The sequence below is a fragment of the Macaca nemestrina genome, chromosome 10 (genome assembly GCF_043159975.1).
Source record: "Macaca nemestrina isolate mMacNem1 chromosome 10, mMacNem.hap1, whole genome shotgun sequence".
In the NCBI taxonomy this organism is placed as follows: domain Eukaryota; kingdom Metazoa; phylum Chordata; class Mammalia; order Primates; family Cercopithecidae; genus Macaca; species Macaca nemestrina.
The window spans coordinates 952,004-976,052 of record NC_092134.1 but is presented as its reverse complement, the minus strand read 5'-3'; the positions used below and the strand labels follow the sequence as shown (position 1 = coordinate 976,052).

The 24,049-nt window shown below is 45.8% G+C and overlaps 2 protein-coding genes across 20 annotated transcripts in view; both read left to right on the top strand.

Moving 5' to 3' along the window:
* Nucleotides 1-5,277, top strand: part of LOC105490546 (E1A-binding protein p400) — a 135,325-nt gene extending 130,048 nt beyond the window's left edge. For all 19 annotated transcript variants that reach the window (XM_011756299.3, XM_011756297.2, XM_071070762.1 and 16 more), the window contains 2 exons: nt 1,357-1,434; nt 2,244-5,277. In XM_011756299.3, the coding sequence (XP_011754601.2) occupies nt 1,357-1,434; nt 2,244-2,516 (351 nt within the window). In that variant the 3' untranslated portion in view covers nt 2,517-5,277. The remainder of the gene's footprint in view (nt 1-1,356; nt 1,435-2,243) is intronic.
* Nucleotides 5,278-8,234: 2,957 nt separating this feature from the next.
* LOC105490547 (putative EP400-like protein) overlaps nt 8,235-24,049 on the top strand; it is a 57,686-nt gene continuing 41,871 nt past the window's right edge. Inside the window, 1 exon segment of the mRNA XM_071070756.1 lies at nt 8,235-9,059. The gene's annotated coding sequence lies outside the window, so the exon portion shown is untranslated.

Sequence of the window (24,049 nt, the reverse complement as noted above, 5' to 3'; positions counted from 1 at the left end):
CCTTTGTGGGGACAGTGTCTCCCTCCAGGATGGCAGCTGGCAGTAGCATGGGGCTCTTTTGCGAGCTCCCCACCGAGAGCTGGCCTATACCTGGTGTCTGTTCAGCTGTGTCCTATGCGACCCTGAAGACCATAGTGTGCATCTCCATGTGGCCGGTGATCCCAGCAGAGGTTGTGCAGCTTTTCTGCTCTGTGGCTCGTGGTGCCCGCCTGTGCTTAGGTTTGGAGACTGGCAGTTCCTGACTCTTTGCAGGTTTCTTGGTACATTTCAAGTGCTTTACTTAAGATGTCTCAGGATTTTCAGTGCTGTGCCAAGTAAGTCCTGGGCCATTGTGGTCTTGAGATGGGCCCTGGAGCACCGGCCGCATCTTTGTTTCTCGTCAGTTCCACAGGAGGCGTTCAGGGCACTTCTTATCTTAGTCAATCTTATTTATAATTGTTTCTTTTAAGTGACAGTAAACTAGTAAATGCCTTCTGATTGATTTTAATTTTAGTAAGGACTAACATTTATTTGGATCTTTGTTGATGTATGAGTAAATCATATGATTTCACATTTTTCCCAGAATTATCTTGGGAAATATTATTTTCATCCGTGTTCTATAAGAAATAGGACCCACCAAGAGGCCAGGGTCCATGAGGGCCTTGTGCAGGGAGGGCCCTTGAAATCAGGGCCCCCAGCAGCTGTCCACGCTGGAGCCTGTCTGTGCTCTGGGTGCATGCCCTGACGGTGCTGATAGGACGCACAGATGGCCCAGAGCCACTTACTACATCAAGACAGCGGGAGACGCATGCAATAGCAAATGCACAGAAAGTGGGCACTGGGTGGAAAGCACTGCTTTATAAATAGTCATATTCAATCATGACTAAGAAAAATGTAGAAAAATGAAAAATTACCAGCCTCAAAACCTTGGTACATCTCTGGGTTCCCCATTTCAGCTGGCTGCCCGAGCTGCACTATACAGCTCATTATTGGAACGCTGTCCAGAGCTCTTGGGACTCACATGCAGAGCTCTTGGGACTCACAAGACGCTCAAATACTTACCATCCTCAGTCTGATTCTTTCATATAAACTTGGAGTAGTTTTTGTGAAAAGAAAAAATGTGTCTGAAATATGAGACCAAAAATAAGCTTAAATGATGAGTGATAGCAAATTGGGGAGGCAGTCAGTTGACTCACGATGCAGTGGAGCGACTTTCTGTCTCACTGCTGCAGGTGGGCACAGTATGAGAATTGCTCTTTTGTGTCACCTGGTCGTCGTGTTTTTTGCATTAACTGAGAAGGACCGAAAGGGAGGAAAAATCTTTTTGTGCACATGCTCCTTTGAATTCTATGTTTGGCTTTTTTTGTTTTGTCAAAGGTTGCAAAACTTCCTCAAGTTGTTCAGCAGCAAACACCCGTGGCCAGCATCCAGCAAGTTGCCTCTGCTTCCCAGCAGGTAGGACGTGTAGACAAGGTGGAAACCTCACATTTCCCAGGTCAGAGAATGGGTTGTTTTCATCTGAGGTCATGATGAGGGAATCACTTTTGATTTTTGTGATACACACAAAAACATTAACTTCAGGGGAAAAACTAGATATGCTTAATAATGAGAAGAAGAGTGAACAAGCATTTTGGGGTGTTGTGTCAGCCGCACTGAGGGAGCCTCTCCTTGGGCTCACTCCCAGGACCCTTCGTCCACCGATTACTGCGAGTGTGTCCTGCAAGTTGCAGACACTGCCCTGTGGTTTTAGGGAGGCACAGGCCTCAGGCAAGCAGGCTCTGCTCGGGGGCCCGCCCGTGAGCAGAGATGCTGTGGGCACAGGGGCCCTGCCTCCCACAGAAGCCTTTCCGGCGCTTTCATTGTTGTCGCTGATGCTCCACAATATGACTTTAGCACAGTGCTTCAAATGTAAAGCAGTGCTTTAAACTTTTTAAATTTTGTTCAAAGTCACACTGGCATATAGATTTCGACAATCCACGTTGTATTAAAAGCTTTACTACAACAACAAAATCAGTCCCTGACCCAACTCTCACCTTTTCCCCAGAGGCATCTGGTGTTAGTCTAAAAGCAACCGTCTTTTAATTTTCCCCTTGTGTTTAGTTAGAAACCAGAGGTCATATTGTTGTGTGACTGGTCATTCTCCATGTCATAAAAGCATAGTCAGTGAAGCTTCTCGAGCCCTCCCCATCCCAAAGAACGTCCCCTGTCCTGTCCCTGGACTGAGTTTCCTGGGCAATGTGTGTTTTCTGACTCTCTCGGCTCAGGCTTCTCCACAGACTGTGGCGCTCACGCAGGCGACAGCGGCCGGGCAACAGGTGCAGATGATCCCTGCAGTGACCGCGACTGCCCAGGTGGTTCAGCAGAAACTCATTCAGCAGCAAGTGGTGACCACGGCATCGGCCCCGCTCCAGACCCCAGGCACTCCCAACCCAGCCCAGGTGCCCACCAGTTCTGACAGCCCAAGCCAGCAGCCCAAGTTACAGATGAGGGTCCCTGCTGTCAGGCTAAAGACACCCACTAAGCCTCCGTGCCAGTAGTCATGGCAGCAGGGCTGCCTCTCATCTAAAGCAAAACTACCTTCCTCACAGAAAACGCTTTATTTGTGAACCTCGGGACAATGTCATGCAAGATATTCAGCACTGGGAAAGATATAATTGAAACAAAGTAGTGTAATCATTTTATTAAAATGCATCCCGCACTGCAGGACAAATGGTCCTTATGGAGCGCCCCCTTCTCTGTACTATGTGACTCATGGAAAAAGTGACAACGCGGTTTCCTCTAAATCATTTCGCCTTTCAGACCCCACCCGCACCGGTCCCCCAGAGCCTAGTCCTGTGTTCTGAAGGCCATTCCGAATTTCTTTGTGAGCGTGTAGTGCTTTGCGTGCCACAGAAGCCGTCTAGCGTGTGAGGAGCATACAGTGGACTTTCTAAAGATAAGACGTGCCACGTGCCAGAGTTTAGTTCTTTATACCTTACTGAAAAATGCCTCATGGTCTTCGTAGAGGAGAAGGCCTGTCTAAAGTAAATCATCCGAGATTGGTTTTCCATTCCAAAGAAAGCCAATATGGTTCTTTCCTTCCCTCCTAAAATGTGACTTAACTTTTAAGAGAAATGTCCTAACACCCACCTAAACACGCAAGGCACGTTCCTGGCTTGTGTTCAAGGGAAATCATCAGCCATTGCACTGTTATTCCAAAGAGCAGCCAACAGTGGCTTCCCCCAGGCCCACCCCGCAATGGGATTGGCTTTCGTGTAATGGAAACTTCTGGGACTGATGCCTAACTCAGTGCACTCAAGATGTATCTCCAGCTTTTGGAGGAAGCTGGTGTTTGATGTAGTGTGTTAAACAGCTCCTGAGAACCTTTGGGACGCTCCGCCATGGCTGGCGTGAGGCCCAGAGGACCACGCAGAGGCAACGTTAGTACAGATGTCATGGCTGAGGGGACGATGGGCCCGGACTCAGGGAGCCAGGGCGAATGTGACAGACACCCCTGGCTGCCTCAGGGAGCCAGGGCGAATGTGACAGACACCCCTTGCTGCCACAGCCAGCCCTTTGACAAAGGCGGGCTCGTGATTCTGGAAGTATTGGCTATAGCGGTGGGCCCAGTCAGCTCTTCCTTGTGGACTTGTGACAGCAGATTTTCTCTCAGATAAGCTTGTATGGTTCTGCTGTTGTGGAAGAAAGGAAGCCCAGTATTTGCTACTGTTTTTCCCTTTTTTACTATGACGAGAAAATAAATGCAATTTTAGTGGAATTGATTGACTGACAATGTCTCCTTCCTTTGAAGTTTTCACCAAAACAAAAAGGTCCATATCCAATAATATCCTTTGTACTCTGGCTTGATTTTGGCCTATTTTACATTATTTGGTCCAGGAAATTAGGTTATATTAGGATTTTTTGTATACTAAAAATCAGTTACGGCACAGTAAAGATTTTCCATTTTTACATTGTATTTCACCTGCTTCCTCCCCATTCTCTCACTTTAAGTGACATTGAGGAAGGTATTCTGTCCCATATGTTTCTGTGGACAGCGATACGGCAGGATTCAGTGAAATCAACTGGGGAGCTCACTTTTGAGCTCTTGATAAGAAATTTGGAGAAAAGTAAAAATCAAGCTTTGATAAAACAGAAGAAATTAATCTTTTAGTTAGGTGAACATATCAAAGCAGAGGACTGGAATCTGTTTCTTCTAACCAAACCCGTTCTCCCTGACTCGGCATGTGCCGTGAGAGCGCAGCTTGCCGGAGGGAGGGCCGCTCTGTGGGCCTCGGATCTGGCTCCCGGTGGAAATGTTTACTCCTCCTCATCCAGAAATGTGCAGAACTGAAGTATTTAGGAATTCTGCCTTTGTCATCTGTTTTAATTTGCGTGCCCTGTTCGGTTTTTTTGTCTTTCCCAAATCTTGCTGTTCTCTTTATAGGTGAAGATAAAATGTTGAGTGCACTTACTTTAGAATATCCTAGCCATAACTTAAGTAAAAGCGCTCTATTAATCTGAAACACTACAAGAGAATTTAGCAACATCTCTCAAAAGCTTTTTTGGAGAGATGAACAGGATTCTGAATATTTGCAATGTGGAGTTCCAGCCCCGATCTCACGTCAGTGAGGGTCTCCTGTCGAGATCTCAAGTGTGTTTCCTTTGGCTGTTCCCTAATACAAAATATGGACATATTTTTACTCGTAGCACTCAATTTAGTAACTTCTAGATGCTACCGTTGACCTGAGTTAATTTCACTTTGTCTTGTAAGTAAAAATTCTCCTTTCAGTATATTATTTTCTTGGCCTTCCATTTTAAAGGTTAAAGTTTCTAACCTAAGAATTAAGTACGCATTCAGGAAGCTGTTGTCTAGGCCCCTTGTGAATCTGGGTTCATTCCAATACGGCAAGTAAGAGTTGGAAACTTTGAGAACACGGACTATAAAGGCAGCAGCCCAAACACTGTCAGACTCTAATTGGCCACCCTGGGAAACAGTTGCCCTGTTATTCTTTAAAGAAAGACGTTTATTCTAATGAAAGCCAGACTGTTTTTAAAGCATGTGGCAGGAAGCAGAAGGTTGGATCCAAGCCCTTGTTCAGATTTGGTGCCTGATGAGACGGGGGTTTCTCTTTTTGTGACCTTTATTATTATTTTGTTAACTGTTGTAACCAGTTAGCTGTTGTGTTTTAAAATAGAAAGGAACCAGACTGAAATTGTAAATACTTTGTAAACATAAGCATTTGTACTTGAATAGTAGGATTTTAAAGGGCATTGATAGCCTACCAAACAAAAGGCAAAATAAAGTGACCTTTTTCTATATGTTATCATTTCGTCTTTCATAGAAAACTGGTATTTCAGTAAAAATGAGATGCTAATTGGGTTTTTCATTTGTGTGAGGAAAAAACAAAACCAAACAAGTAATGTTGGAGCCAGAGGTGTTCCCCTCACCCACTCTTCCGTGGCCATAGAAGGACCTGGAAGGAACAGAAACCACATTCACTGAGTCCACCAGGCAGCCGCTTCCCAAAGCCGCATGTGGAGGAAAGAGCCGGCGCCGTCCTGCCCCACGTGGCCTGCCAGCCACACAGCACCTGTCGTCACTGTCCTGGGGGCCATGGTGGCCCTGTGTGGCCTGCCAACTGCACAGCACCCATCGTCACTGTCCTGGGGGCCATGGTGGCCCCGTGTGGCCTGCCAGCCGCACAGCACCCATCGTCACTGTCCTGGGGGCCATGGTGGCCCCGTGTGGCCTCGCAGTGCCTGTCGTCACTGTCCTGGGGGCAATGGTGGCCCCGTGTGGCCTGCCACTTGCACAATACCTGTCATCACTGTCCTGGGGGCCATCGTGGCCCCGTGTGGCCTGCCACCCGCACAGCATCCGTTGTCACTGTCCTGGGGGCCATGCTGGCACCAGTGTCCTTCCACACCCAGTCCATGTGCCCGAGTAAGGGCAGGGACACCTGCTCACAGGTGCTCACCACCGAAAACGCCTGTGAGCAGGTGGCCTGGGAATTGTTGCTTCTCTTTTTCTTCTGCATTTGGACTTTTCTTCGTTTCGTTTTAAATCTGATTACAAAAATCAATGCATACTTTTAATTGAAAATACCTGCATTATGCAAAGTAAAGAAGCATTCCAGAAGCCCACGGTTAGTTTTGGTATCTTTTCTCCCACCACAAAAACAGGAGTTCATGGGCCACATGGCCCTGCAGCTTTGGGCTTCCACTTCAGGTCTTCCAGATTGAAAGCTCCCAGGGTCTGGGTGCACACTTGGTGTCTGCAGGTGATAGTGCAGATACCAGGGTGGATGGGAAAGCCAGCTGCAAAGCCCGGCTGGTGCCCCCTGGCCCCTGGGGGTCTGTACTGCAGTGCCTGGTGTACCTGCGGCTCCATGCCTACCAACCACGTAACCAGGGGTGGGTGACTTCCTTCTTCAAGGCCTCTGCGTCCCCATGTCCCCTCTCCTAAGGTGGCTTGAGGATCCAGTGCAACATTTGGTGCTGCACTTGGAGTCCGTCTTTTATACTCCCAGTGGAGAGGACTGCAGGTTTTGCAAAGGCTACTGTTTCTGTCATCCTGACCCCACCATCACGTCTTTGCCAAGTGTGCCGGTGGCAGCAGGCCCCACGGCGGGCTTATCTGGCCTTGAGCCTGTTTCTGTTTGCTGTCCAGTAGCGACCGGGGGCCAGTGGGTGAAGCGATTGTGCCTGCACACAGCCGTCAAGACCTTAAGGTAGCCTCTGAGCCCAGAGTGTGTTGTGTCACCTCCTACTCAAGATGTCAGATCGTGTGACAGCTGCCCACCAGCATCCCAGAGTTGGGCGTTGTGATCCAGGGAACAGGAGGGGAGATTCCTTTGCTGTGGGGTGTCCTGCTATGCTGTAGCTGCAGCATCTGTTCCCCCTGGCCACATTCATTTTTCTGAAGGTCGCATTCTATTGGGTAGATCATGCTGTATACATTCGGCGGAAGGTAGTGCAGCCTCTACAAACAAGAAAGTACAGCTGTGGTGGGGGGCGTGTTTGTGAAGTATGCTACCAGGATGGAGCTGGTCGTATGCCTGGATGTGCGTAGAATATCCTGCAAGTATTTGCCCCTGCATGTGGTGTATTCTACGTCCATGAGTTGAACCGACCAAGGATCGAAAATATTCAGAAACAAAAATGTGTCTATACTGAATATATAGAGACCTTTTTTTGGGGGGGTTATTATTTCCGAAACAATGCTGTATACCAACTATTTACATGGCATTCACATTGCATTCAGTATTATAAGTAACCCAGAGATTAAAGTATACAAGAAGATGTTTTCAAGTTATATGCATTTTGCATCAAGGACTTGAGCCTCTCGGATTTTGGCATCCATGGGAGGTCCTGAGGGACGCTTGTATGTTGTGTTAGCACTGCCTCTGTGGAGGGAGAGACTGGGGGGAAAGGATCAAGGGGTATTTACTCTGCACTGTTATGCACATCCTTTTAACTGTTTACGTAGTTTGCCAAGTGCATGAATTTTTGTGTGTGTGGTGGGGGCAGGGTGGGGGTGGGGACAGTCACTCTGTCACCAGGCTGGAGTGCAATGGGGTGATCTCCGCTCACTGCAACCTCCGCCTCCCAGGTTCAAGTGATTCTCCTGCCTCAGCCTCCCAAGTAGCTGGGATTACAGGCACGCACCACCACGCCTGGCTAATTTTTGTATTTTTTAATAGAGATGGGCTTGCGCCATATTGACCAGGCTGGTCTTGAACTCCTGGGCTCAAGTGATCTGCCTGCCTTGGCCTCCCAAAGTGCTGGGATTACAGGTGTGAGCCACCGTGCCCGGCCATGGATTAATTTTTAAAATAAGGCCCTATCAGCTTGTCACATGGTCCCCTACTCAGGAACCTTTATTTCCAACGTCCTGCCTGATTTTGTGTAGCCACCTGCACTCTGACCAGCCCCCAGAGCAGCATCTTTCTTCCCCCTTTGCAGCCCTTTCCTGTCTCCCTGACTTTGTACTTTTCTCCTTTGTTGTAAAGTATTTCTCCTCCTTTGAAGACCACCCCACATAACTGAGCATTCATTCATTCATTTATTCATTTCTCCCCAGTGTTCTCCTCCTCCAGTAGTACCTTGGGCTGAACAACAGTATTTGTCTTATTTCTCCAGCTGTAGTGTGGTTCTGTTTTATCCCTAGTCAATGAATGTTTAATGTAGTGTATTTCATGCCAGCTTTACCACTAGTGCTGGAGTGGCGGAAGAACAATACTTGGCTATTCAAGAAAATCAAAGCTGATCAGAGATGGATAAATTACTGGTTTATTCAGCTGTTTATGAAATACATACTATGTGGCAGTTTAGACAACTAAGTTATAGTTGTCAGCAAAATAAAAAAGGGGGTTGCATGCTAGCAGGTCAGATAAAATAATTCAGGGGATAAGTACCACGAAGAAATGGGTAGGTGGTAAGTGATACGGGTTTCACTCTTAAGTAGATGGGCAGGTTATGCAGGGGGAGGAGCCTGATGCACAGTTCCAAAGCTCAACTATCTACAGTGGACACGATGAAACCAGGGACATGTCCCACCATTTCAGTGGTCACAGGCAAGAGAAAGGGCTCTTCTTGTGGATCTTCGGATCCCACGTAACATCTCACCTTCCTAGGCACCCCGACTCCCCTGCCGGATTTAAAACAGACCTCAGCCCGCCCCATCCCGGCTGCTTTGCCTGGTGCTCCCCTCCCCGCCTAGACTGTAGGACCCACGAAGGGAGCCGCTAGCTGTGCTTGTCAGTGTGACCAGCGCTCAGCAGCTGTCCGGCGGGCGGGCGGGCAAATACAACTCAGTGTCCAGTGGGTGCGAACGAACGAACGAACTACTTCTGGGCGGAGCCAGAGGCGCGCGCCGGCGCGGACCGAGGCCTGGCCCTGCCCGCCCCGCCCCCTCCGGGTCCGCTGGGCGCTGATTGGTCCGAGTCTCGCCTGCGCAGTGCCGGGCCGGCTCCCGCACTTGCGCACTGGCTCCGCGTCGGCCGGCCGGTTTGGTAGGTTGTGGTGGCCTCGCCGCCCAGTGCGCTGTCGCAGCGCTCATCCGCGCCGGGAGCCCTTGGCTGCGTCGCCCGGCAGCCGCGGTGAGTGACGGCCCGCGTATCCGCTGCCGGGGCCGTGGCCGGCCTGAGGGGTTGGCCCTACCCTCGGCCCCCGACCGCCCACACCCGCCGGTTGCCCTCGAGGCTCCCCGGCCGCGCGCTCCCCTCTCTCCGTCCCATCACCCGGTGACCCCGGCTGGGCGAACGCCCACCGCTCCCTCAGGGACCTCCTCCCCGTGACACGACCCCCGTGAACGCCCACCCCTCCCTCAGGGACCCCCTCCCCGTGACACGACCCCCGTGAACGCCCACCCCTCCCTCAGTGAACCCTCCCCCGTGACACGACCCCCGTGAACGCCCACCCCTCCCTCAGTGAACCCTCCCCCGTGACACGACCCCCGTGAACGCCCACCCCTCCCTCAGGGACCCCCTCCCCGTGACACGACCCCCGTGAACGCCCACCCCTCCCTCAGGGACCCTCCCCCGTGACATGACCCCCCCGGAAAGACCCACCCCTCCCTCAGTGACTCTGCCCCCGTGAGGGCCCCACCCCCCCTGCGACTCCTCCCCCTGCGACCCCTCCCCCTGCGACCCCTCCCCCTGCGACCCGTCTCCCCATGACCTGCTAACTGCCCCTTTCCCGCCTTCCCTCCCCCCACCCCCGCTCCCCCATCACCCCGTTTTCTGGTGACTGCTTCCCCCCATCCCGTGACCCAAACCCCCTGACCTCCCACCCCTTCCCCGGTGACACGATCCCTGTGACCGTCCGGCCCGGTAACCGCCCCTTCCCCCCATGACCCTTCACCCCGTCCCCGGGTGCCCACCGCCGTCACTGCCGCCCGCCTGGTTCCCGCCCGGGAGACCGCCGCTGTCTCCGGTGCTGATGCCGCCTCTCCCTTTGGCCCCCTGTCCTCGGTGTGCCAATCCCTGAGGTCCGGGCCTGGTCTGCACTCCGGGAGGGACGAGTACGCTTAGGGTGTGGTGCACCGGAGCAATGAAGTTGATTCCACAGACTGCCCGGCAGCTGCCCCAGAACTGACCACGGACCCCTCCGCGGGTCCTGCCCCTGACAAGGGCCTTCCGGTACTGGGAGTTTTGTGTTAGTGGAAAGGAAGAATCTAATAATACCACCAGCTTTACAGTAAAGACTGCGAATTGACACTTTTTATAATAAAGACACTTATCTTGCCCAAGAGCTAGGTTAATATTTCCTCCTTACCAAAACGTTGGTTTACTTACAGTTAACTGGCTGAAAGTTTGCATCTTAGGCTTTCTTGTACCACTCCAGGCGGGCTAGTTGGCGTTGGTTTCCATCTGTCAAACTGGATGGCAGTACCACTGGCTGTTGGGGGCTCACGACCAGAGGGTCTTGTCTGGGAACCACAGTGAGTGCTGTTACCACAGCTCGGCAGCACTGAAGGTACCTCTCAATCCACGTAGTGCCCCCACCTTATCTTCAGGGGATATGGTCCAACACCCCAGTGGATGCCTGAAATCGAGGATAGTAGTGAACACTACACATACTGTTTTCTTATGCATCCATCCATGTCTACGATAAAGTTTAATTCACAAACTAGGCACAGGAAGAGATTAATAATAGCTAATAATAAAATAGAACAATCGTAACAATATACTGTAATAAAAGTCGTGAAAGTGATGTCTCTCTCCTAAAATATCTTACTGTATTGTACGCACGTGTTTTTGAACTGCAGTTCACTGAGGGTCACGAAACCATGGATAAGGGGAGACTACAGTAGTTTCTTTTCCCGCTGTGTTATTGAGACTTCAAAACTAACCAAATTGTTTGTTGAATGGAGTTGTCCAAGGTGTACAGAATGACAGCTATAACACAAAGGTATTTCACTGACGTCTCTGTCGTGTTTTTGCTAAACTAAGACACTTTTAAAAATTAATACTTATGCCAGGTGTGGTGGCTCATGCCTGCATTTTGGGAGGCCGAGGCAGGCAGATCACCTGAAGTCGGGAGTTGGAGACCAGCCTGACCAACATGTAGAAACCCATCTCTACTAAAAATACAAAAAAATATATATATATATAGCTGGGTGTGGTGGTGCTTCCCTGTAATCCCAGCTACTTGGGAGATTGAAGCAGGAGAATCGCTTGAACCCGGGAGGCCGAGGTTGCAGTGAGCCGAGATCACGCCATTGCACTCCAGCCTGGGCAACAAGAGCAAAACTCTGTCTCAAAAAAAAAAAAGTATTATTTTTAAAAGTCTGTGCTTCATGTTCAGTCTCAGTACAGACAAATAGAAACTCCCTCTTTAACAATACCTAACACTCAAAGAGAGTCAGCATGTGGTACAGAGGTCTCTTGGCCATGATTTTAGGTCCTGCTGGGTCCACATCTTCCCACCTGGCCATGGATACATTGTCATCTGATCTGGTAACTGTTATGATAGCAGTCTTCATAACTACTACAAAACGGTTAAGTTGTAGGACTTTAATGTCGGTGATCATGTAACCGAGCGCCTGGAGGATAATGGCATCCCTACTCATTTACTGGGTGGTATTCACATATTTGAACAAGCATTGAAATGTATGATTTTGGGTGATAACTCTGAGAAATATGAAGCATGACCCATTTTGAATAGGAGAACAGAATGTTGTAAAGTGATTCTTAGTCCCCTAAGAGTTCAATGACAACCACCATGTAGGGGAAAACATGGCAAAGGAATGGGCTCTCTCCGAAGTCAGGTGCTGAGGCCCTTCTAAGGAGGAAAAGCAAATGCTCTTTCACTGTGGTTTCATTCCAGCTGCTACAGGAACAAGTAGTGTGTATTTGTGTCCAGCTTATTTTTTGACTTCTTTGAGTCTGAAGATACTTTTAAAAACTTTGATTTGCCAAAGTAATTTTTTGTACCTTGGAATGAGCCATATTTTTAATTTGCTTTTTAATGTTACAAAATGAACTCTCATAAGAATTCAAACAATACAGAAAAATAAGTTCTTTTCAGTCCTTTTGTGCTGTAATTACACCCTCCACCTTTTTTTCCTTTTCAGTTAGTAATATGTCTTCAACATCTGCTCATGTCAGGAGATAAAAATTTATTCTTTTTATGTTTGCATAATAGTCTGTACTGAGGATACAACATATTTAGTCAACAATTCCCCACTGATGGATTGCATTTCGTGTCTGTTTTTTTGCCACAGTTTGTACTGAGAGACACGTTCCTATGCATGAGTCCTGACACTTTCTTTCATTTCTATAGGCTGGATTCCCACGAATGGGAACTAAACGGTGTTAGTGGGTCGAAGGGTATGCATATTTAACATTTACGTTTCAATAGTTACTGAGAGATCTATTCCCAGAAAGTTATAGCAATTTACATGCCTGAAGCCATGAAGGGGAGGACGCTTTGCTCCTGTCTGACATACTGCCTGTTGAATGGGTGAGGCCACGTCCTGCACTTCGTTGACTGTGGCCCATTGGCAGTGCCTCTTCTGGAAGTTTTCCATTGTGTTCTTCCCCATTTCCTGGAGATATTTCCTTTTCTTTTTTCTTTTTTTTGAACCATTTTATAGGAGCTCTTTTTTTCTTTTCTTTTCTTTTTCTTTTTTTTTTGAGACGGAGTCTTGCTCTGTCGCCCAGGCTGGAGTGCAGTGGCGTGATCTCGGCTCATTGCAACCTCCACCTCCCGGGTTCAAGTGATTCTCCTGCCTCAGCCTCCAGAGTAGCTGGGATTACAGACAGGCGCCACCACACCTGGCTAATTTTTGTATTTTTTAATAGAGACAGGATTTTACCATATTGGCCAGGTTGGTCTCAAATTCCTGACCTCAAGTGATTTGCCTGCCCCGGCCTCCCAATCCCCGGCTGTGATTACAGGTGTGAGCCACTGCACCCAGCCAAGCTCTTTGTATAGTAGGGATATTTACCCTTTGAAGTCATAAAATATTGCATGTATTTTTCTGCTAATTATTTTTCGTCTTTTGATCTTGTTTAAAACATCTTTTATGTAGTCATGTAGTTTTTCCTTTACAGCATCTGGGTTTCCTGCATTACTTATTAAGAAGGTTTCACCACCTCGCAGTTGTAGAGATAGTCCCCTAAATATTATTCCAATAAAGCGTTTTCCTCCTTTCCTCCCTGCCTCCTCTTCCTTCCTTCCAGGATAACATTTAGTTCTTTATTCTGACTGAAATGGTATGAGGTGGGGGTGTTCTCCTTTCCTCTCTGCCTTCTGTTCCTTCCAGGATAACATTTAGTTCTTTATTCTGATTGAAATGGTGTGAGGTAGGGGACACCTTTTCCCCTCTAGATGCTACTACCATTTCTTTTTTTGTTTTAAATTTAATTAACAATTTTAAAGGAAAGTTTTTTGAGACAGAGTCTCACTCTGTTACCCAAGCTGAAATGCAGTGACACAATCTTGGCTCACTGCAACCTTGATCTCCCGGGCTCAAGCAATTCTCCCATCTCAGCCTCCTGAGTAGCTAGGACCACAGGTGCACAGCAAATTTTAGTAGAGACAGGGTTTTGCCCTGTTGCCCAGGCTGGTCTTGAACTCCTGGCCTCAAGGGATCTGCCCACCTCGACCTCCCAAAGTGCTGGGACTACAGGCATGAGCCACCATGCCTGGCCTTAATTTTTAATTGATAAATAATCATTGTATGTATTATATATTTATGAAAAACAACATGATGTCTTAATGTGTTTATATTATAGAATGATGAAATTGTGCTCATTAACAAACCCATCACCTCACACACCATTTTTATGTGGTGAAAACATTTAAAATCTACTCTTTCAGCAATTTTGAAATATTCAATGCATTGTTATTTATTATAATTATCATCCTCTGCAATAGATCACTAAAGCTTATTCTTTCTATCTAACTGAAATTGTTACCTTTGATCAATATCCCCCTTTTCCTGTTCCCCCACCCCCAGGCCCCAGTAACCGCTATTCTGCTCTCTGTTTCTATGAGTTCAACCTTCTTAGATTCCATGTGTAAGTGAGATCATGTGGTATTTATCTTTCTGTGCCTGCCTTATTTTACTTAGTACAGTGTCCTCCAGGCTCATCCATGTCCTTGCAAATGACAGAATTTCCTTATTTTTTAATGGCTGTATACTATTATTTTGTGTTGTATATATACCACACTTTTTTTTTTTTTTTTTTTTGAGACGGAGTGTCGCTCTGTCGCCTGGGCTGGAGCGCAGTGGCCGGATCTCAGCTCACTGCAAGCTCCGCCTCCCGGGTTTACTCCATTCTCCCACCTCAGCCTCCCAAGTAGCTGGGCTACAGGCGCCCGCCACCTCGCCCGGCTAGTTTTTTGTATTTTTTAGTAGAGACGGGGTTTCACCGTGTTAGCCAGGATGGTCTCGATCTCCTGACCTCGTGATCCGCCCGTCTCGGCCTCCCAAAGTGCTGGGATTACAGGCTTGAGCCACCGCGCCTGGCCCACTTTTTTTAATCATTCATTTGATGGTGGGTACCTAGGCTACTGTGAATAATGCTGCCATCAACATGCGAGTACACGTAACTATTCAACATCCTGATTTTGTTTCCTTTGGCTGTGCACCCAAAAGTGGGATTGATGGATTGTATCTTCATTCTATTTTTATTTTTTTGAGGAAGCTTTGTACTGTTTTCCATACTGGCTGTACTAATTACATTCTTACCAACAGTGCACAAAGGTTCCCTTTTCTCCACATTCTCGCCAACACTTAACTATCTTTTGTCTTTTTGGTAATAGCCATCCTAGCAGTTGGCAGGTGATAATCTCATTGTGGTTTTGATTTGCCTCTCCCTGATGGTTAGTGATAATGAGCCTTTTTTCATGTATTTGTTGGCTATATGTATATCTTCTTTTGAGGTATGTCTATGTAGGTGTTTTGCCCATTTTTAAATTAGGTTGCTTTCATGCTATTGAGTGGTTTCAGTTCCTTATATATTTTGGATATTAGCCCGTTGTTAAATGTGTGGTTTGCAAATATTTTCTCCCGATGCCACTACCATTTATTAAATAAAGCATTCTTATCTCATTTAAAGTATCTATACATTTTTAAATCTTTTTCCTTTTTCTTTCCTCTTTTTCTTTTTTCAATAGAAACCTGTTGGTTTTTGTATATTTATCTTGATTACAGACACTTCACCAAATTCAAAGTATTCTTATAACTTTTCGTCTCGGATTTTGTAGGCATAGAATTATATCATTTACAAATAAAGATAATTTCAGGCTGGGCATGGTGGCTCACACCTGTAATCCTAGTACTTTGGGAGGCCAAGAGCATGCTACTTTTTTTTAGTTTAAACTTTTAATTTTTATGGCTACACAATAGCTGTATATACCTACATTGCTTTTTTATTACAGAAGTTCTCGAATAAGTATGACTGTTTTCCTAAATCAGGAATTCTACTATTTTGTTTTTCTTTTGTCAGTATTCTTTCATGTTTTTCAAAAAAGCATTGTCTCTTTAAAAACATATATCATTTCATGTGAACTTTAAGCTAATTTTTTTCTTATTTCTAAAGCAAAACAAAACCCAGACTCATTGTAATCCTCTTCAGAATTGCATTACATATATACGTTCAGTTTTGAAGGCATGACATTTTATGATAGTAAATCTTATTCTGGAACATGGTATGTTGCTTCATTTTATTCTTTTTTTTTTTTTTTTTTTGAGACGAAGTTTTGCTCTTGTTGCCCAGGCTGGAGTGCGATAGTGCGATCTCGGCTTACTGCAACCTCCGTCTCCCGGGTTCAAGCGATTCTCCCACCTCAGCCTCCTGAGTAGCTGGGATTACAGGTATGTTCCACCACGCCCAGCTAATTTTGTATTTTTTTTTTTTTTTTTTTAGTAGAGATGGGGTTTCTCCATGTTGATCAGGCTGGTCTCAAACTCCCAACCTCAGGTGATCACCCGCCTTGGCCTCCTAAAGTGTTGGGATTACAAGCGTGAGCCAACCACCCAGCCTTAATCATGTATTTTTTAATGTCCTTTAATAACATTATATAGTTTATTTCTGGTTGTGCTCTTCTTGGTAAATGTACTGACTGGTATTTTATAGTTTTTGTGGCCTCCGAATGGGGCATCTTAAAATTTCCATTTCAGTTGTCTATTGCTCACATAAAAAAAAGCCTGTTGAATTTTGTATATTTATCTTGATTGCAGGCACCTCAACAAAATTGTTGTTATTTTTTTTTTTTTTTGAGGCTGAGTCTCACTCTGTCACCCAGGCTGGAGGGCAATGGCGCGATCTCGGCTCACTGCAACCTCTGCCTCCCAGGTTTAAGCGATTCTCCTGCCTCAACCTCCGGAGTAGCTGGGATTACAGGCACCCACCACCACACCTGGCTAATTTATTTTTTTTTTTTTAGTAGAGACGGGGTTTCACCATGTTGGCCAGGCTGGTTTCGAACTCTTGACCTCAGGTGGTCTGCCCACCTTGGCCTCCCAAAGTGCTGGGATTACAGGTGTGAGCCATTGTGCCTGGCACCAAATTGTTATTCTTATAAGTTTTGGTCTTGTGGGTATTGTAGGCATACAATTATATCATATACAAATAAATGTAATTTTAGGACAGGTGCGGTGGCTCATGCCTGTAACCCCAGCACTTTGGGAGGCTGAGGCAGGAAGATCACTTGAGCCCAGGAGTTTGAGACCAGCCTGGGCAACATGACGAAACCCTGTCTCTATAAAAACTTAAAAAATTAGCTGGGTGTGGTGGCTCGTGCCTGTAGTCCCAGCTACTTGGGAAGCTGAGGTGGGAAGATCACTTGAGCCTGTGAGGTCGGGGCTGCAGTGAGCCAAGATTCTGCCAGTGTACTTTGGCCTGGGCAACAGAGTGAGACCCTATCTCTAAAAAATATATATGTAAATAAGAATAATAAATTGTATTCCCTTCCCTCATTACTTCATGTTTCTTTTTATTTTTAACTGCTAAAACCTCTGTTGAAGTGCTACATAGAAATGGTGACATTTGCATCCTTGTGTTCCTGATTTAATGGAATTAGTTTCTGCATATCAGCATTTAATATGATTATTGCTGTTGAGTTTTGGGAGCTAGTTTTTAAAACATTATGTTCAATTTGTTTGATATGTGTTTTACTTTGAATTATTATTCGGAAGAGCTGCTAAATTTTATAGGATATCATTTTTTCATTTCGTGGCTTTTAGCTTTCAAATGATGGTAAAGTTTGTCGGTTTCCTGATACTGGCCCACTCCCTGAATCACTGGACTGACTCCCCTTTGACAGTGTTTTTCCTTGAGTCACGTATGCTCGGTTCTATTTATGAATTTTTAAAAATAATTTTTATACCAGGCATATGCAAAATTTTTATAAGTGTATTGCTTTTTTGTACTATCTGTCAGCTTTGGGTATTAAATGCTAATTTTGTAAAGTGAATTAGAGAGATCTGTATTTTTTCCATAAACTTGAAGTATTTAAATAGCATAGTAATTACTTGAGCTTTAAAGGTTAAATAGAGCTCAGTTAAGTAAAATTCCATTGTCTCTTAGAGTCTTTTAAAACGATAGATACTTAATTTTCTTTTTGATTTTTTTTTTTTTTTTTTTTTTTTTTAAGATGGAGTCTGGCTTTGTCACCCAGGCTGGAGTGCAGTGGCGTGATCTTGGCTCACTGCAAGCTCCCCCTTCTGGGTTAATGCCATTCTCCTGCCTCAGCCTCCCTAGTAGCTGGGACTGCAGGCACCCGCCGCCACACCCGGCTAATTTTTTTGTATTTTTAGTAGAGACGGGATTTCACCGTGGTAGCCAGGATGGTCTCGATCTCCTGACCTCGTGATACGCCAGCCTCGGCCTCCCAAAGTGCTGGGATTACAGGTGTGAGCCACTGCGCCCAGTCTGATTTCTTTTTGGTGGTTTTTGGTCACTTTTCTCTCCTCCTTGGGGCAATTTTTTTAGTTTATGTTTAGTAGGAAAGTGATTTTTTTTTTTTCCGGTAGATATTCCAGGTAATCACCATGGAGTTACACATTGTCTCCTAACTATTGTAATCTGTTCTATGGCTATATATTTTAATTCCCAACATTTGTCTTTTTTTTTTTTTGAGACAGAGTCTCACTCTGTCACCGAGGGTGGAGTGCAGTGGTGCGATCTCGGCTCACTGCAAACTCCACCTCCCGGTTTAACGCCATTCTCCTGCCTCAGCCTCCTTAGTAGCTGGGACTACAGGCTCCTGACACCACGCCCGGCTAATTTTTTACATTTTTAGTAGACATGGGATTTCACCATGTTAGCCAGGTTGGTCTCTATCTCCTGACCTCATGATCTCCTGGCTTTGGCCTCCCAAAGTGCTGGGATTACAGGCGTGAGCCACTGCGCCCAGCCAAGTACAAAGTTTTATAGCAAGCATATTATTTATTTTGTTGCATTGTATTCCATTCTTTATTTTTGTCCGATTTGATCAATCAGGTTTTGAAAGAGGTGTTTTACAGTCTTTCATTCTAAATGAGTTCTTTTTTTTTTTGGTTTTGGTTTTAAAATCAGATTCTCCTAGGAAATTTTGTTTTCATGCATTTGGTTGCTATAATGTTGGTTTATAAAGATTTATGTATGTCATGTACAATTTGTGAGTTGTGACTCTTTTAAAAATTTTATTAGTATATTTTACAGACAGGGTCTTGCTCTGTCACCCAGGCTGGAGTGCAGTGGCATGATCATAGCTTATGGCAGCCTCCAACTCCAAGGCTCAAGTGATTCTCCTGCATCAGCCTCCCAAGTATCTGGGACCACAGGTGCCATCATATGCCCTGCTGAATTGCAGCTTTAATCAGTACATAAGGCTTCTTTTTGTCCTGTTCTATGTGTTTGCCATGAATTTTGGTTTGTTTAATATTGACTGTACTACTGTGGCTCTTGGAGAGAGGGGCAGTTGAAATTCTTGCCAGGTGTCCTTGGAACTGGGTGTGCCTGGCTGGACACAGAGCTGCTTGAGAGAGGCTGACTCTGGCCGGTGCTTACGGGCCTGAGGGTGTCCTCTCCAGCTCCCTTGTGCCCACCTTTGTTTCCCGCAGAACCTTCCTCAGCGGGTTCCGGAGCTAAGGCTGGCTGCCTCCCAACGGGGTCCCTGCCGGTTTCAGGCTTTGAGCCATGCCTCTGCTGCTTGTCCTGGGTTCCCTTCTGCCGTCACTCTCAGGAAGCCTCCTCTAGAGGAGTGTCCCAGCTGGCTCTGAGACTCCGTCTCCTGCCTCGTGGACCATCAGGCAGACTTGAGTGCATTCCCTTTACCTCTTTTGTTTGGTTGTCCTGGTCTTTGCAAAAGATCTTGTTTTTCTCCCTTCCCCTCCCCTCTCCCCACTCCCCCTCTCCCCCCCCTCCTGTTCCCTCCCTTCCCCTCCCCTCCCTCCCTCCCTTCCCCTCCCTCCCTCCCTTCCTTCCTTTCTTTCCATGGAGTCTCACCCTGTCGCCCAGGCTGCAGTGCATTGGTGCTATCTCAGCTCACTGCAACCTCCGCCTCCCAGGTTCAAGCAATTCTTCTGCCTCAGCCTCCAGAGTAGCTGGGATTACAGGCATGTGCCACCATGCTGGGCTAATTTTTGTATTTTTAGTAGAGACGGGGTTTCACCATGTTGGCCAGACTGGTCTTGAACTCCTGACCTCAAGTGATCCACCCACCTCAGCCTCCCAAAGTGCTGGGATCATAGGCGTGAGCCACTGCGCCTGGCTTTGTTTCTCTTTTTCTATCCAACCTATCTTTTAAAAAAATTTATTCAACCTTTCTCTGCAGGACAGATCTTTTTCTTTTTCTTTTTTTTTTTTTGAGACAGAGTTTTGTTCTTGTTGACCAGGCTGGAGTACAGTGGCCCAGTCTTGGCTTACCGCAACCTCCACCTCCCAGGTTCAAGTGATTCTCCTGCCTCAGCCTCCTGAGTAGCTGGGATTATAGGCATGCGCCACCATGCCTGGCTAATGTTTTGTATTTTTAGTAGAGATGGGGTTTCTCCCTGTTGGTCAGGCTGATCTTGAACTTCTGACCTCAAGTGATCCACCCGCCTCGGCCTCCCAGAATGCTGGGATTACAGGCATGAGCCACCTCACCTGGCCTTGTTTTTCTTTTTCTATCCAACCTATCTTTAAAAGTTTTTTTTCAGCCTTTCTCTTCAGGAAATACCTCTTTCTATATTTTAATTGGTTTATATTCTGTTAGTCTCATTCTCCCTACTAATCCTGTTCTAATAGTGAGACAGAATCATAGTTTTCAGACTCACTATAGCCTCTTTGATTTTCTGAGCACACTTGATTCGTAGAAATCAAGAGTTAAATATAGTGAACCCCAAGTTTCTCTTCAAAGAATCAGTATGTCAGTCTGTTCAGCTTTCTTATTCTTTGATTCTCCATTTTAAAGTTTAACCTCCTGGTTCTCTTCACCCCCTTGCCTCTAGTTTCAGTAAACAACTTTCCCACCAGTCCTAATCAGTAGTTCACATCCGTTCCCCTGGTCACCTGCTCCGTCCTGCCTCATCCCAATCACCTGCTTTGACCTGAGTCACCTGTTACCTGTTCCTAACCATCCTTCCTACCAACCTACTCACCCTGCCACTCCGGCTTGTACTCCCGCTCTTTTTAAAATAGCCAATCGGAATTAGCTAAGACTGTGTGGTCCAACCCTAGCCAATAGGGGAACAACACAGCAGCAGGGACTACCTGCCTCAGGGATAAGAACTCCTGCCCCTGCCCTGTCCAGGTGTGCTCTTGCCATTGTTCCATCTGCGAGGAGCATGCTTTCTGCAGAAAGTAAAAACTGCCTTGCTGAGAAAATTAATGTTCGAGTGCTATTTCTTTGTGGCACCAGGGAACAAGCATTTTGCATTTCTAACAGTCCAGGCACCAGCCTTTAAAAAAAATAGATAAAATAGTCAATTAAAAATATAAATGCATATTTATCCACTATACTTTAAAAATAGCTTTATTTAGGTATAAGCTACCTACCATAAAATTCACTCACGTTAAGTGTACTCTTCGTTGAATCCTGGTAAGTATTTACCACGTGGTTGCACAGGAGCTTTTTAGGGTGTTTTCCTCACCCTAGGGGGCCCTTGCATCCCTTTGCCACCTTTCCCACCTCAGGCCCAGCCCCAGGCAAGCGCTGATCTGCTGTCATGTAATTGGCCTCTTCTAGAATTCCTTATAATGGAATTAGGAACAGTGTCCTCTTTTGTGTCTGGCTTCTTTCACTTAACCTTTTTTTTAAGATTCATTTTTTTGCATGTATCACCAGTTCATTCCTTTTTATTGCTGAATGATACTCCAAATAGATTCCATTGTAGGGATAGATCATAATTTTTTTATCAATTCATCTGTCAGTGGACATTTGGGTTGTTTCCAGTTTTTGACTCTCACAAATAAACCTAGGAGGAATACTCACTTACAAGACTTGGTATGGACACCTGCTGTCTCTTTTCTTGGGTAAGTACCTAGGAGTGGAATGGCTGGATTATATGGCAGGTGTTTACCTTTTTAAGAAATTGCCAAACTGTTTTCCAAAGTGTGTGCACCATTTTATATTCCCCCTAGTAGTATATGAAGGTTCCAGTTTCTCCACATCCTTAGCAGCTAGTATGATCGGTCTTGAGCCGTCTTAGTAAGGCCTGTAGGAGTATCTCACTGTGGGTTTAATTTGCATTTCTCTAATCACTACTGATGTTGAGCATCTTTTCATGTGCTTATTTTCTATCCATTTTTCTTTGACAGTGTTTGTTGACATCTTTTGCCTGGTGAAATTAAAAACAAAAAAAAACTGAGTTGAAGAATTCTAGATAGAAGTTCTGTATCAGATACGTGATTTGAAAATATTTTCTAGTCTGTGGTTATCTTAACAGTGTCTTTTCAAGAGCAGAAGTTTTAATTTTCATGAAGCTTAACTTACCAGTTTTTTCTTGTATGAATCATGCTGTTGAATCTGAAAAATCTTTGTCTAACCCAGAATTACAAAGATCACACACAAAGATTTTTTTTTCTATATTTCCTTCTAGGAAGTTTTTGGTTTTAGATTTCACATTTAGATCTACAATCCACTTTGAATTTTTTTTTGTCTGTTGTACAATAACGGATCAAAGTTCTTTTTTTTGCATATGGATATCCAACTGTTTCAGCATCATATTTGAAAACATTATCCTTCCTCCACTTTATGATCTTTCCTCTTTGTTGAAAATTTGTTTACCATGTATGTGTGAATCTATTTCTGGCGTTCTGTAACATCGTTCTATTTCCACGCTGTCTTAATTGCTATAGCTTTATACTACATGTTAAAGTCAGGAAATCTAAATATTTTTGTCTTTTTCATAATTTTGGCTCTTCTGGGTTGTTTGCATTTCCTTATGAATTTTAAAATCTGCTTCTCAATTTCTGTTAAAAGCCTCTTGGGGTTTTGATTGACATTACATTCAATTTTTAGATCAATTTTGGGAGAACTGACATATTAACAATACTGAATCTTCTGACTCATGAACACTGTTAATGTCTTCAAAATTTTCTCCCTGCAGTGTTTTGTGGTTTTGGTGTACAGGTCTTGCACATCTATCAGATTTATTCTTGAATATTTTATGTTTTTTGATATACTTTTTTTTTTGAGATAGGATCTCAGTCTGTCTCCCAGGCTGGAGTGCAGTGGTGTGAATATTGGCTCAATACAACCTCCACCTCCCAGGTTCAAGTGATTCTCCTGCCTCAGCCTCCTGAGTAGCTGGGATTACAGGTGTGCGCCACCATGCCTGGCTAATTTTGTATTTTTAGTAGAGACGGGGTTTTGCCAAGTTGGCCAGGCTGGTCTCGAACTCCTGACCTCATGTGATCCATTCGCCTCGGCCTCCCAAACTGCTGGGATTACAGGCATGAGCCACCACGCCTGGCTGGTGATACATACTTTTAAATGACCATATCTCATAAGAACTCACTGTTGCGACCAAGGGGGATGCTGTAACACCATGAGAAACTGCCCCCATGATCCAGTCACCTCCCATCCGGCCCTTCCTCCAACACTGGGGATTACAATTCGACATGAGATTTGGTGGGGACACAGATCCAAGACATATTACATCCCTTCCTTGTTTCCATCTTAGAGGAGAAGCTTTCAGGCTTTTACCAATGAGTATCATATTAGCTGTTGTAGCCACTGAGATTCTTTATCAGGTTGAGGAAGTTTTCTTCTTCCCAAGTTTACTGTATGGAACCAGATTTTCACCTTGGATCTGTCTTCCTTATTCCTAAAGTATGTCCTTCATTTCTTGTACTGCACATCTGCTGGTGGTGAATTCTTCAGTTTTGTACATTTGGAAAAATCTTTATTTTGTCTTTTTTCCTTTTTTTTTTGGAGACCAGAGTCTCACTCTGTCACTCAGGCTGGAGTGCAGTGGCCTGATCTTGGTTCACTACAACCTCCACCTCCCAGGGGTTCAAGCAGTTCTGCCTCAGCCTCCCAAGTAGGTGGGATTACAGGTGTGCGCCACCACGCCTGGCTAATTTTTGTATTTTTAGTAGAGATGGGGTTTCGCCATGTTGGCCAGGCTGGTCTCAAACTCCTGACCTCAAGTGATCTGCCTGCTTCAGCCTCCCAAAGTGCTGGGATTCACTCTGATACACTAAGTTCACTCTAATACAGCGAATACGGCTGAACTGCTGGTTGGCCTTTGCCTTCTCCAGTGCATGTACTGAATATTGCTGACCAGCCTGCATGGCTCCAGGAGGGCTCCCCTCCCTTCTTCCTGCTGCAGCCCGATTGTGCCCCGTGAGTATTCTGAGCCCCTTTTCTGGTTTCAGGCCTGCGTCAGTGTAGGGTGACAGGAAGGGTCTCTGCTGCACTCTGCCTCAGGAAAAGCAGCATCTGTGGAGAATCTGAACTGAGGAGGAAGCCCTGCCCAGCAGCCTGGGGGCTCCCAGGGATGTCTGCTGCATGGAGACCACAGAAACCTGTGGTGGGCAGAGAGTTACAGTTTGGCTGTGTGTTGACCGCCCTCACATAGGCTCTACCAGCAGCCAAGGCGGTGTCTGGAGATGACTGTGTGTGTGCCTAGGGCACACAGGCACGGAGACACCGCCAGCCCTTT